The sequence below is a fragment of the Ovis aries genome, chromosome 4, assembly GCF_016772045.2.
Source record: "Ovis aries strain OAR_USU_Benz2616 breed Rambouillet chromosome 4, ARS-UI_Ramb_v3.0, whole genome shotgun sequence".
Lineage (NCBI taxonomy): Eukaryota > Metazoa > Chordata > Mammalia > Artiodactyla > Bovidae > Ovis > Ovis aries.
Window position 1 is genome coordinate 70,047,181 of NC_056057.1, and position 13,073 is coordinate 70,060,253.

At 39.3% G+C, this 13,073-nt stretch overlaps 1 protein-coding gene across 1 annotated transcript in view; it reads left to right on the top strand.

The window, feature by feature from the left end:
- Nucleotides 1-389: 389 nt before the first annotated feature.
- Nucleotides 390-13,073, top strand: part of HIBADH (3-hydroxyisobutyrate dehydrogenase) — a 111,745-nt gene continuing 99,061 nt past the window's right edge. The window contains exons 1-2 of the mRNA XM_027968653.2: nt 390-539; nt 11,215-11,375. Of these exons, the coding sequence (XP_027824454.1) occupies nt 449-539; nt 11,215-11,375 (252 nt within the window). The 5' untranslated portion in view covers nt 390-448. The remainder of the gene's footprint in view (nt 540-11,214; nt 11,376-13,073) is intronic.

The window sequence follows — 13,073 nt, forward strand, 5'->3', positions numbered from 1 at the left end:
AGTTACAGCACTCAAGGGGCAGTTCTGAGGGGCAGGTGTTACAAGGAGGCTCTGAGTCACAGTCACCGCCTCCCACACGCCCTCTCCGTTTTGGTAAACAAGGAGACGCCAACCCGCAGTCCGTAAATAAGGGAGGAACCTGGGGGCGGGGTCAGGGAGCAGGTATGCGCCTTCCTATTGGTGGTTCACAAAGGGCGGAGAGACCTGGGATTTCTGATTGACCTTCTTCCCTGTCTGTAAGGTGATTGACGGCGCTTGTCCCGCCGGGCCACGCCTCTCGGCTCCGTGCTCCTCCTCTCGCGGGTAGGTGTCCGCCCCGAGCAGCAGAGCGCGTGCGCATGCGGCCCCACGCCGCAGCAGAGCCCGCCCGCCGTACCACGCACCCTGGCAGTCAGTGGGTGAGCCGGGAGCTGCGGAGGTCACCGTGGGGAGGCGGGGCGGGGGCAGCATGGCAGCCTCCTTATGGCTCCGTGGAGCCGCCTCCGGCCTCCGGTATTGGAGCCGCCGGCAGCCTCCGGCAGTGGCCAGCCTTGCAGCGGGTAAGGACCTCGCTCCTTCTTCCCCCGTCCCTCCTCCGGTCGCCCGCTTCTCGCTCGCTCATCGGAAGAGGTTTTTTCACTGGAGGCGCTGCGATTAGATCGGGGCTTAAAACCCAACATTTTGGCTGGTTCCAAGGCCTAGGCTCTTCTGCGGCCGCGGCTCGCGCCGCCAGTGCGTCTCCCAACTATCCCCACCTGGATGTATATGAATAGGGTTTAGCGTCCTTCTGGGACTTAGTAATGCGAAGAGCTTGGGATAAAGGGAGGAGTGTTTGGGTCCGATTCGTGCCTCTTTGGAGTTAGGACTTTGAGGACAATTGGAGGGCCCAGCCCCACGGGCCACCCCCTACTCACGCCGGTGACCCCTGGCCTTGCAGAGCTGGCTGGCCTTTCAACGCCCCGGGTGGGCGCGCCGTCTGGCCGCAGGACCTGATTTTTGTTAAACTACCTTAACTGTTTCAGATGTTTTTACACAAATGGAGTCTATACAAACCAGATGATTAGTCTTTCCAGCAAAGTTTTAAGTCACCTTTGGGTGGCCAGGCGGGCTCCTTACCCTTCCCCCCAGCCTCCCAAGTTCTCTGTAACTGTGCCACCTGAAGATGGCACTTCTGTCAATTTATTAACCAGAATACTTTCTGTGTCCTTAAAATTGTGGCCTGAAGCTCTCCTGCTTCCGTCCCCTTCCTCCCTCCGTATCATTATAACTTAACGGAAGCTAACCATCGATTTAGGAAGAAACAGGTTTTTTTAGACCCACAGAGAACTAATAGTCTTTTCATTTTTTCAGAGGAAAGAACCTAAAGCCTTTCGGATAAGTGAATTAGGATATTACAACAGGACCTAAAAAGTAGTCCTTGGTTCTTCCTGATTCCTGCATGTTTCTTCTACAGCAGGATTCCTGTTTAATTGAAAAATTGGTTGGTTTGTGCGGACACTGCCATTGTCTTCCTGTAAAAATTTTTAGTTTTGACAGTACACTGTTTAACACTCTCATTACTTGAGAGTTTTGAGAAAGCCTTGGTATTAATTTTTTTCTGATCCTCACTGAATAAAAATACAGCAGGCTGAGAATTGAGTTCTTGACAGACTCCCTTCCTATCCCTCAGTAAAAACCTAAGCAGAAGAGTGGATTTCCTCTCTGGTTTGAAAAAAGAAAGCTCCCTGTGATGAGAGAAAACAGATGTCTGATACAGAATCACACTAATAAGATACAAACTCACAGAATTTGTCAACCTGGAGTGTAACCACTGCTTGATCTACATCTATTAAACTACAGACAATGCCTCCCACGTTGGAGATATTAAAAACACAACACTTTTCTGCAATAGTAAATGTAGCGCCAGTTTTCAGATGAATGTGTGATTCTTTCAGTTTTGATTAGTCAAAGAAGACATATGTGCTGTTTAGTGGTTTTACAAGGTGTTCTAATGATATTTTAATGAACCCTTGAAGTACCTTTTAGAGTTACAAAAGTTCTTAAAATTCATGGAAGAGGAGTCAGAGGCCTTTGACTATAGTAAATGCTTCTCTAGACTGGAAAGGCCTACCTTGAAACATTGATAGACTACTTTGGCATATAATGTTGTTTACCCAAATACATTGTAATAATATAGATATATGACAAATTTTGAATTTTTTTTGTTTGGTGTGTGTGTGATGATTGTTTAAAATGCTTCAGTATTCTTACTCTGGAATTGTTTTAAATGTTTTTGTTAATTTACTACAAAAGTGTTAACTTTTTTGATGTTGGAGTCTTAAAAATTACATGCCAATTTGGAGTCTAGGGACATTAAGAAAAACAGCCAAGTTTTCAAATAGTAACATTATTTAGTGTTCTAAATTCTGTAGACTGTTTGTCTCCATGGTATGTTGAACATGTTTATATCATGTGGCGGGTAATATTATAAAGATCTGTACAGTTATTTACAGTTTGAAAAAAATAAGATCTAGTAGTTACTGGTTAATAGCTTATCTTAATATTTAAAGCATTAAAAAGGAAATAGAAAAGTGAGAAGCATTAAACTAGCCATACATTACTATTGTATCACCATTTAATAAAAGTAAGTTTTTGTTTCAGACTTCTTTGTACAGACAAAATAATTACAGATGTTGACCCTGTATAGCCATTGTGATTCACTAACAAGTACAAGTAAAAATAAATTTGTAACAGATCATCTTAAAGTGACCACCTGAGCAAAACTGGAATGGGAAAATTAGCCAGAATTATAGACAGAAATGGGAATACATTTCTTTATTATTGACACTGTGGGTGTATGAAATCTGCTTTTAAAACAGCATAACTCCTTGTGTAAATAAGACTAATGGCATTTTTTTTCTCTGCATTAGCTTCTAGGGTTGCACATGAAGCTCTGAGAAGCTGCACATGACCTTGGGACCAAAAGTTGACCTTAATATTGCATAAGGAAAATACAATTGACCTTTGAACAAAATCGGTTTGAACTGCAAGGGTCAGCTTAAAAATGTTTTTTTTTGCAATGAATTTATACTACAGTTGGTTTAATCTGCAGATTTGGAACCATGGATGTGGAGGGCCAACTACAAATTATATTTGGATTTTGTGAGGAGCGTCACAAAACCCCCACTTGTTCAGAGGTCAACTGTATTTCTAAAATAACTTGATCCAAATAATAAAGGCCTTTATAGAGTCACTACCGTTAATCTAGTAATACTTAGCATTAACACAAAAGGAATGCTTATGACATAATATGTGATAAAGTAGGACACCAAGTTGTATGTACAACATGTCTCATGATATAATCTAAAAAATGCATTCAGAAGACTGGTAGGGCTATACAGAAAGCTAACTGGTTATTTTTGTGTAGTGAAATTAACTTTTTCCCGTATGACTTTATTAGTTGTTGTTTAGTTGCTAAGTCATGTCTGACTCTTTGTGGACTGTAGCACACCAGGCTCATCTGTCCATGGGATTCTCCAGGCAAAAATACTGGAGTGTTGCCATTTCCTTCTCCAAGGGATCTTCACAACCCAGGGATCTAACCCGTGTTTCCTGCATTGGCAGGTAGATTCTTTATCACTGAGCCATTAGGGAAGCACCTTTTTCATATTTTCCAGTTTTTTACAATGAATTACTTTGATGCAAGGAAAAAAAAACTTTTGGAAATATAATTAACCTCTTACCAATTTTTGCATTTTTATACTTGGAGTAGCCTGATTTGGGTTGACAAGTGTTAACAAGATATGGGTAATTTTGTCCATGTTCCATTGGAGAAAGAGGTTGTAACCTATAATTTTACAGCTATCAATTTAGAGATTAACTTTACCAAATTTTCTGGCTATTTCTTCCTCCTATGTGGTGGTACTGAGAATCACAGAGGTTTGATGATTAGATACAATCATTTCTTTAATCTCTATTTCATTTCCTAGTACATGTTCATATTTTTCAGAGCTTCTCTAAATCTTGTACTCAGTGTTACCAGTCTGTGAACAGTCAGTTGCAGAGAGATGGCAGTACCTAATTGGTTTAGATAACTTGGAGGTTGACTCTAGGTCTGGGAGGAAAGGATATTGGAGAGTAAACCGGAAATGTTTGTTTAATGGTTGCTGTAATACCAATTAAATTAATTCTTTGCTGGATCCATTTTATCATTATCTTTTGTTTTAGCGTTGATTTTTATCCCCATTTGATGAAACCTCTCTCTAGTTAGTAATTCATTCATATAACATTATTAAACAAACTGTGTGCCACCAGGGCACATTTTATTATAGAAGTAGTTATAAACGTCATTTTACCATATGCACATGGTAAAAACTCAAAAGGTGATAGAATGAAAAGTGAAACTCTGTGCCATCAGTCCAACTCTCTAGCTGTAACTACTGTTTCTTACGTGTCTTACAGAAATTTGAAAGAATTTAATGCATGTGTATTCTTTTTTTCTGACTTTTTACTTCCTTGGTGGCTCAGGAGTGAAGAATCTGCCTGCAGTGCAGGAGATGCGGGTTTGATCCCTGCGTCTGGAAGATCACCTGGAGAAGGAAAGGACAACCCACTCTAGGATTCTTGACTGGGAAATCCCATGGACAGAGAAGCCTGGTGGGCTATAGTCCATAGGATTGCAGAAGAGTCAGACACAAATTAGCAACTAAACAGCAATTCCTTTTTTCTCCTCAAACACTATATCTTACTACATATAATGTTCTGAATCTTGCTCTTTTGCCTTAACATATCCTGGAGATTTTTCCCTGATACTTTTAGATAGATATACCATGTTCTTGCAAACATTACATAATATTTCATTGTGTTGATTTTCTATGGAATGTTAAGGGCCCTATTAATGTATGCTGCTGCTAAGTCACTTCAGTCGTGTCCAACTCTGTGCGACCCCGTAGATGGCAGCCCACCAGGCTCCTCTGTCCCTGGGATTCTCCAGGCAAGAACACTGGAGTGGATTGCCATTTCCTTCTCCACTGCATGAAAGTGAAAAGTGAAAGTGAAGTCGCTCAGTTGTATCTGACTCATAGCGACCCCATGGACTGCAGCCTACCAGGCTCCTCTGCCCATGGGATTTTCTACGCAAGAGTACTGGAGTGGGTTGCCATTGCCTTCTCCGTTATTAATATATAGTTAGTTATTTAAATTAAATGTCCTATTAATATGTATTCAGTTCAGTTTAGTTGCTCAAGTCATGTCCGACTCTTTGCAATCCCATGGACTGCAGCACACCAGGCCTCCCTGTCCATTGCCATCTCCCGGAGTTTAGTCAAACTCATGTCCATTGAGTCGGTGATGCCATCCAACCATTTCATCCTCTGTTGTCCCCTTCTCCTCCCACCCTCAATCTTTCCCAGCATCAGGGTCTTTTCAAATGAGTCAGCTCTTCACCTCAGGTGGTGAAAATATTGGAGTTTCAGCTTTAACATCAGACCTTCCAATGAACACCCAGGACTGATCTCCTTTAAGATGGACTGGTTGGATCTCCTTGCAGTGCAAGGGACTCTCAAGAGTCTTCTCCAACACCACAGTTCAAAAGCATCAATTCTTCAGCACTCAGCTTTCTTTACAGTCCAACTCTCACATCCATACATGACTACTGGAAAACCCCTAGCCTTGACTAGACGGACTTTTGTTGGCAAAGTAATGTCTCTGCTTTTGAATATGCTGTCTAGGTTGATCATAACTTTCCTTCCAAGGAGTAAGCGTCTTTTAATTTCATGGCTGCAGTCACCATCTGCAGTATTAGTTATTTATAATTTTTCTGTTGTTACAAACATTCCTGTAGTAAATTACATTTTTGTGTTTTTCAGAGTTTATATATAGTAGGAGTCAGCACACTGTGGCCCAACAGCTGGACCTCTGTTTTTGTAAAGAAAGCTATATTGGAAAATAAGCGCAACCACTTGTTTTTATATTGCCTATGACTGCTTTAAAACTGTAGTGGATGAGTTGAATAGTTGTGACAGAGGCCTTATGGCCCCAAACTGGAATTGTTTACCGCTCACCCTTTAGGAAAAAGTGTGCTGACCCCTTACATATAGTGTATATTCCTAGAAATGTAATTACTGTTTCAAAGAGTATACACATTTTAAATTTAAATTTTATAATGAGGTTCAAATGTAGATCTTTTTTTCAAATTGCTGTCTAGGGTTAACATAAAATACAATTCTACCGTGTATAAGAGTATATGTTTTTGTCAGTCCTTACTAACCAGTTGTGCGTTTTATCAGAGAAACACATTTGTCCAGCTGATAGGTGAAAATGATACTACATTGCTTTGTTTGCATTATTCTAATTGTGACAGAAGTTGAACATTTTTTAAAAGTTTTTTTGGGGTATATTCTGTTAACTGTCTGTTTGTGATTTTGGCATACTTTAAAACAATGGGTTATTTAAATTTTTCTTATAGATTTTAAAGTTATTTGCATATAAAGTAAAAGAGCCCTATTTCTAGCTTGTGTTTCAAGTGTTCTTCCTAGTTATTTGTGTTTGGTCATGTTTTTGATTTTTTTTTGTATATAGATTTGGTAAGTTTTTCCTCTGTGTTTTTTCATGAAAAATTTCAAACATAAAGTATTGAAAGAATAATGCCACGAACATCTATGTACTCTTTGCGTAGTGTCACTGGTTGTTAACCTTTTGCCAGGTTTGCTTTCTTTCTTTCCAAACATGTTCATATCCCACCTGTATTATTTGAAAGTAAAATGCAGACACCATGACACTTTCAACCCTAAATGATTCAGCATGAATCTCTTAAGAACTGTCTCCTGCATAACCAAATTACCACTATCTCAGACAATTAGCGGGCTTCCCTGGTGGCTCAACGGTAAATCTACTTGCTAATGCAGGAGACGTGTGTCCAATCCCTAGGTTAGTGTTGCAAAATGAAATGGCAACCCACTCCAGTATTCTTGCTTGGGAAAATTCCATGGACGGTGGAGCCTGGTGGACTACAGTTCATGGGGTTGTAAGGAGTCAGACACGACTTACTTAGTGACTAAACAACAACAAGGCAGTTAGAACTTCCCTGATATCATCCTAATGTACAGCTTATATATAAAATTTCATAATTTTCCTTAGAATGTCTTAATGCTTCCTTGGCACCTCCCGAATCCAGATCCATCCATATTTCACATGTTGCATTTGGTTGATATTATCACTTGAGTATCTTTGGACTGAGGAATGTCTTCTCTTCGTTGTTTTTTTGTAAACATGTTGACTTTTTAAAAACAGCTTTATTGCAATATAGTTGACCTACAATAAACTACACGTATTTAACATGGAGAGTTTGATGGGTTTCGACATGTGGGAAACCATCGTGACAATCAAGATAGTGAACATATCCATTCACCCCTTTCCTGCTGATTTCCTCATACCCCTACATACACAGGTTTCTATAATTGTACACTGTCACTGGCTAGATAAATCCTAGCTCGACAGTCATTTTTTGTTTCAGTCCTTTAAAGATAATGCTCTCCTATTTTCTCACTCATTTTGATTTCTGACAGTAAATCTGCCTTCATTCTTATCTTTGTTCCTCTGTACATAGTGTCTTTTTTCTGCTGGTTGCTTTTGAACATTTTGATTATGACATGTCTTGTTGCAGTTTTTTTCATGTTTCTTGTGGAGTTCATTGAGCTTGGATGCGTGGGGTTTATGGTTTTCATCAGATTTGGAAATTTTTCCCATTAGTTCTTCACATACTTTTCCTGTCCCCACTTTGCTTTCCTCTCCTTTGAGGATTCCAGTTTTGTTGTGTATTTGGCTGGTTGAAGCTGTCTCACTGCTCACTGATGTTCTTTTTTTTTTTTAATTCTTTTTTCTCTCTTTGTGTTGTATTTTGGATAGTTTGTTGCTTTGTTTTTAAAGTCTTTTCTTCCAGTATTTCTTCCATTATTACATTATAATGAGGCCTATTACTGTGTCCTTTTATTACTATATTTGAAATATTTTTCATATCTGTATTTTCTATGGCACCGCCCTTTTTTAGTTCTGAACTTAACTGTGGACTGAATGTTTGCAGCCCTCCAAAATTCATGTGTTGAAATCCTAATCTCCACTGTGATAGTATTAGGAGCTGAGGCCTTTGGGAAATAACTGGGTTATAAGGTTGGAGTCCTCATGAATGGGATTAGTGTCCTAAACAGAGGCAGGAGAGCCTGTGTTCTCTCTCTGCTCTCCAGAGATACAAGAAAACAGGTCATCGACAAGCCAGGAAGTGGGCTCTCACAGATACCGAATCTGTTGCCTACCTCATCTTGGACTCCCCCAGCTCCAGGTCTGTTAGAAATGAGTGCTTGTCGTTTAAGCCACAAAGTCTGTGGTTTGTTTGTTACGTCAGCTGGAATGGACTGAGACTTTAGACAGTCACTTTTGTATTGGTCCTTCTGCCTCCAGGCTCTTACAGTTCAGTTTTTGTACACTGCTGCTGTTTCTCTCTTTCTAAAGCATGGGTTTGATCAGGTCATTTATCTCTCTCAGCCCTTTCAGTAACTACCTGTTTTAGTCTGTTTGGGCTGCTATAAATAAATACCACAGACTAGGTGGCTTATAAACAACAGAAAACTATTTCTCAGAGTTCTGGAGGCTGGGAAGTCCAGAATGAGGGTGTTGGTATATTTAGCGTCGAGTGAGGGCTCAGTTCTTGGTTCAAGGACAGCCATCTTTTCACTGTGTCCTCACAGGGTGGAAGGAGAGGAGGGCGCTCCCTGCGGCCTCTCTTGTAAAGGCATTAATGCCATCCTGAGGGTTCTTCTGTCAGGACCTAATAATCATTGCGTCAAGGCCCCACCTCCAAATACCCTCACACTGGAGGTTATTTTTTCAGCATAGGAATTTGGGGGTTACCAGACATTCAGTCTGCGGTACCGCTCCTTGCTTACGGAAAGTGAAAGCGTTAGTCGCTCTGTGGTGTCCGACTCCATGCAACCCCATGGGCTGGAGCCCACCAGGCTCCTCTGTCCATGAGGTTCTCCATGCAGACATACTGGAGTGGGCTGCCAGAATACAGTCAAATAGTTTGTAGCATGCTTCCCAGCCGTGTTATGGCTGCATTGGTTTCTTTCAGTCTTAATCTTGCTCTTTTGTTTCTGTGTGTGTCCTGTAGGAAGAGTGGATGGCAGTTAAAAATGAAGAACCTAGAGTCAGATTGGCTGGATTTGAATCTTGGCATTACAACAACTTGAATCTGTGCATTTTATTTAAACTAAGTGTCAGGGACCTGAGCTGGACGATAGGCTTAATGATGGGATGTAATGACAGTGCTATATATAAAGTGTCTGGCATGTAATAAAATTGCCACAACTATTAACTTTTATTATTCATTTTGCTTGACTTTCCTATTGGCTTGCATACACTCATATGCATCCTCATTCCTTTTTTGTATGGGACTCCCTTTGTTTCTACTCTCATTCCATTTGAAAGCCTCCCCATCCTAAAATACTCAGGTCAAATGCTGTTTTTTCCCAAGTTCTCCTTTAGTATCAGCATTGTTTTTCATACTTTACCTTTTACTTTCATGTTTTAGTGTCTGTGTACCTAGTTGTCTTCTTGTGTTTTAAGCTGGTTGAAAGCAAGGACTGTATGTCATTTATGTCTTTGAATGCATCTGGCATGGTACAAATGATTGCTTCATGTTTATTGAATGTATAAATAAATCATGGTTCTACTTTGCCATAGTTATTGTTTGACTTAGAGTGAGTTGCCTGTTAAAATTAACTGCATTTAAATAATAATGTTTCTAGTTTCTAATGTTTTTAGTTAAATTATACCTTTTCAAGCTTAATACAGTAGTCAGGCACACTAGTTACTAGTATTTATGAGAGTTCTCTTATAAAGTGTACTTAATATCAAAATAAAAATTCAGTGAGGAGTCATTTCTCTGTCATTAAACCCCTTGTGAACCACAAAGTTAGGCACAGGACTCCTGTCATGCCCAGCATATTAAACTCCACACTGGTGAGGTGGTGATGCACAGGAAGCACACCCAGCTTTAATGGAAATGGTAGAGACAGACGTGGAGTTCATAGGGATAAAACATGCTTCTGACCCAAGATGACCTCTTTTTCTTAAGCGTTAAGGCTTCAAATAATCCACTTTTAGGAAATCTCATTACATTGAGATTAAGTTGAAAGAAGAGCAGGGATCCATCAGTTGAGAGGATCTGAAACTTAAAATGTTACTGTGATTAGTCAGTATACACTTTATTAAACACTACACAGTTTTAAAACTGGAGTCCTTGAAAGAAAAAGAAATAATAAAGCTGGGAAATGATAGGAGAAAAGGCAAGTGGAATTATTTTGCTTTCTTCTTTCACTGGACTATGAACTTTTGGAGGGCAAGGATCATGACATAGAACTTCATGCAGTAAATACTTGTTGAATGGAGTAGTAACACTGTCTAATGCAGAGCTTCTCTGCTGTCTTGCAAAAAGCATTACCTTGAGTTGTATGCCCCAAGTGTGATTTCACAAAGTCTTTTATGAAAAGAAAGAAAAAAAATCAAAAGCTGTATACAGAGTTTTAAGACAAGTTTCTTTTTCTGTGAGTGAAAATTCCTCTTCTCTGAAAGTGCCTGGAGTTGTTAGCCCAAGGTCATGAGACTGTTATCGTTGTCATGGAAAGCCCATGAAAGTGACCCCCTGATCTCACCTAGGACCCTGTTTATAAACTGGTGACTTTTAAGTTGAAATACATTCTTCTGGATTTTATTCAATTGTCTTTTTTATACCATTGGAAGGAGTAGTTTCAATAAATGTGAAGGTGGGAAGCTAAAAAGTTTTTCCATTCTTGGTGCTTGTCCAAGATACAGGTTTTACTGAATACTTCCAGTTTTTTTGTACACATTTTTAAAGAAGATAATCTAGATAAGAGAATTTAGGATACTTCACTTAACGGGCACTGCAGATAGGTACATGGTAACATTATTAAGTTTATTGTTAAAATAGTAAGGGGATGTTGTAGAGGTAGAAAGTAGAAGAGATATTACTTAAAATTTTATGATTATTCCTAGAGAACTATATATTCAGAAGTTAGTCTGCCTGTACGTTGCTGATATCTTTAAATGATCATTAGCTTAAAAGTCTCCTTTAAAAAGTTTTTTTAATAGAAAATGTCAAGATAACAATGACTTATTAATATTGAGTGAATATTTAAAATAAAACATTGTCTGCTCTTGTTAAAAATAATGTGTTGAAATCAGTGTGTTCTAGGTCAATGGCTTCTAAGACTCCAGTTGGATTCATTGGAGTCGGCAACATGGGGAATCCAATGGCAAAAAATCTCATGAAACATGGCTATCCACTTATTATTTATGATGTGTTCCCTGATGCATGCAAAGAGTTTCTAGACGCAGGTGAACAGGTAAGGCCTTTTCTTAAGTTTCTTTTAAGATGTTGATGTTTAAAAATGTTTTTCAGATTTTGATATTTGACATTCAAGTAAGTAATAGCTGCTTGGAAGTATACATGATGGATTTATAAAGTTAACTCATTGTTAATTTTATTTCTTTATATGTAAGATTACATATGTATATATTATATAATATGTAAAATACATGTATACACACACACATACACATGGGAGACTGTGTACTACTACTACTACTAAGTCGCTTCAGTCGTGTCCGACTCTGTGCGACCCCATAGACGGCAGCCCACCAGGCTCCCCGTCCCTGGGATTCTCCAGGCAAGAACACTGCAGTGGGTTGCCATTTCCTTCTCCAGTAACTAGTAAATTTAGAGGTCCCCCTCAAGATACGCAGGAAATTCTTGTACAAGGTGTAGAGTGGAAACTGACAGCTGGATGCTATCCCAGAGCTGGCTGAATACTAAAAAATACTGAGAAATATAGAAAAAAGTTAAAGAACAAATAAACTTCTAGATAACAGACTTGAAATAAATACTGAGAAGATGCAGTGTGTATGCAAAGAGCAAGTTTAGGTAACTTGTAGGCCGTTTATAGAACTGGATATCCTCTGTCTCCTTCTCCTGCGGTTTGTGTGCCAGATGGGGTGGCTGCAGTGTTGTGTGAGGATGTGTGAGTATCATGTTGGAACTTTTCAGGGTAAGGTTGTGGCTGCTTATGCCCATATAGTCTCTGGATGTTGACAGTGTGCTACCAGTGCAGCAGGCTTACTGATACTCTTAAGTAGTTTAGGGACTTAGACTTGTTGGAGAGATTTGATCAGTTCTTTGTACTGGGAAAGGTTGGCCATTGCCATCTTCAAGGGTGGACAGGAGTTCCAAGTTAATATTCAGTCTGGGGTGAATTAATTGTTTTTTTCAGGAGATGAATATTACTTTTTGGGATAACACATCTATTTGATTTGGCACTTTCCAATAGTTTGCGTATTTATTTGTAAAAATAACAATGGTACATAATCTCTAAACAGAGGAAATATCTATTAAATACAGAATTTAATCAAAGTAACAATAGGAAATTCTTTTGGCATTTTGGAGACTAATGTTCCAGAAGTTTTCATGTGTGTGTGTGTTTATGAAGAATCCCATGAATTCCTCTTCTTCTTCCTACCCCTTCTAGTAATAGAGAGGTAGAAACTGAATGGAAGCTGATTTACCGTGGACTGGCAAAGCAGATGCTTAGGGCCTTTCAGATTGTTTCTAATACCCTTACTCTTCCCTGTTGCTGTAGCACTGAACAGCTTGCGTGTGGAGAACTAAAACGTTCATCATCCCTTTGTGAATCTCTTTGCTGCTGCTTCCCAGATTGCTGGAGCTTTCTGATGCTCTGCCTAAATTGCCTCATACTCTTCCCTAACAAAATTCTGATTTTTTTAGTGTTGCTAATTTTGGGTAGATGTGAAAGGTTACCTTAAGAATAAGACTTATACTTGAATGAAGGAGACATTTACATTTTAAAAGAGAGAGAAAAGAAACAATATTTAATGAGTACCTACTATGTGTCAGGTCTCTTACTAAATATTTTGTACATATTATCTAATTTTACCTTTGCAACAGAAGTATTTTCAGGAAACTGATGCTTGGAGAAGTTAAATAACATCCCTAAGGTTACACGATGAGTGAATGGCAAGAGCCAGGA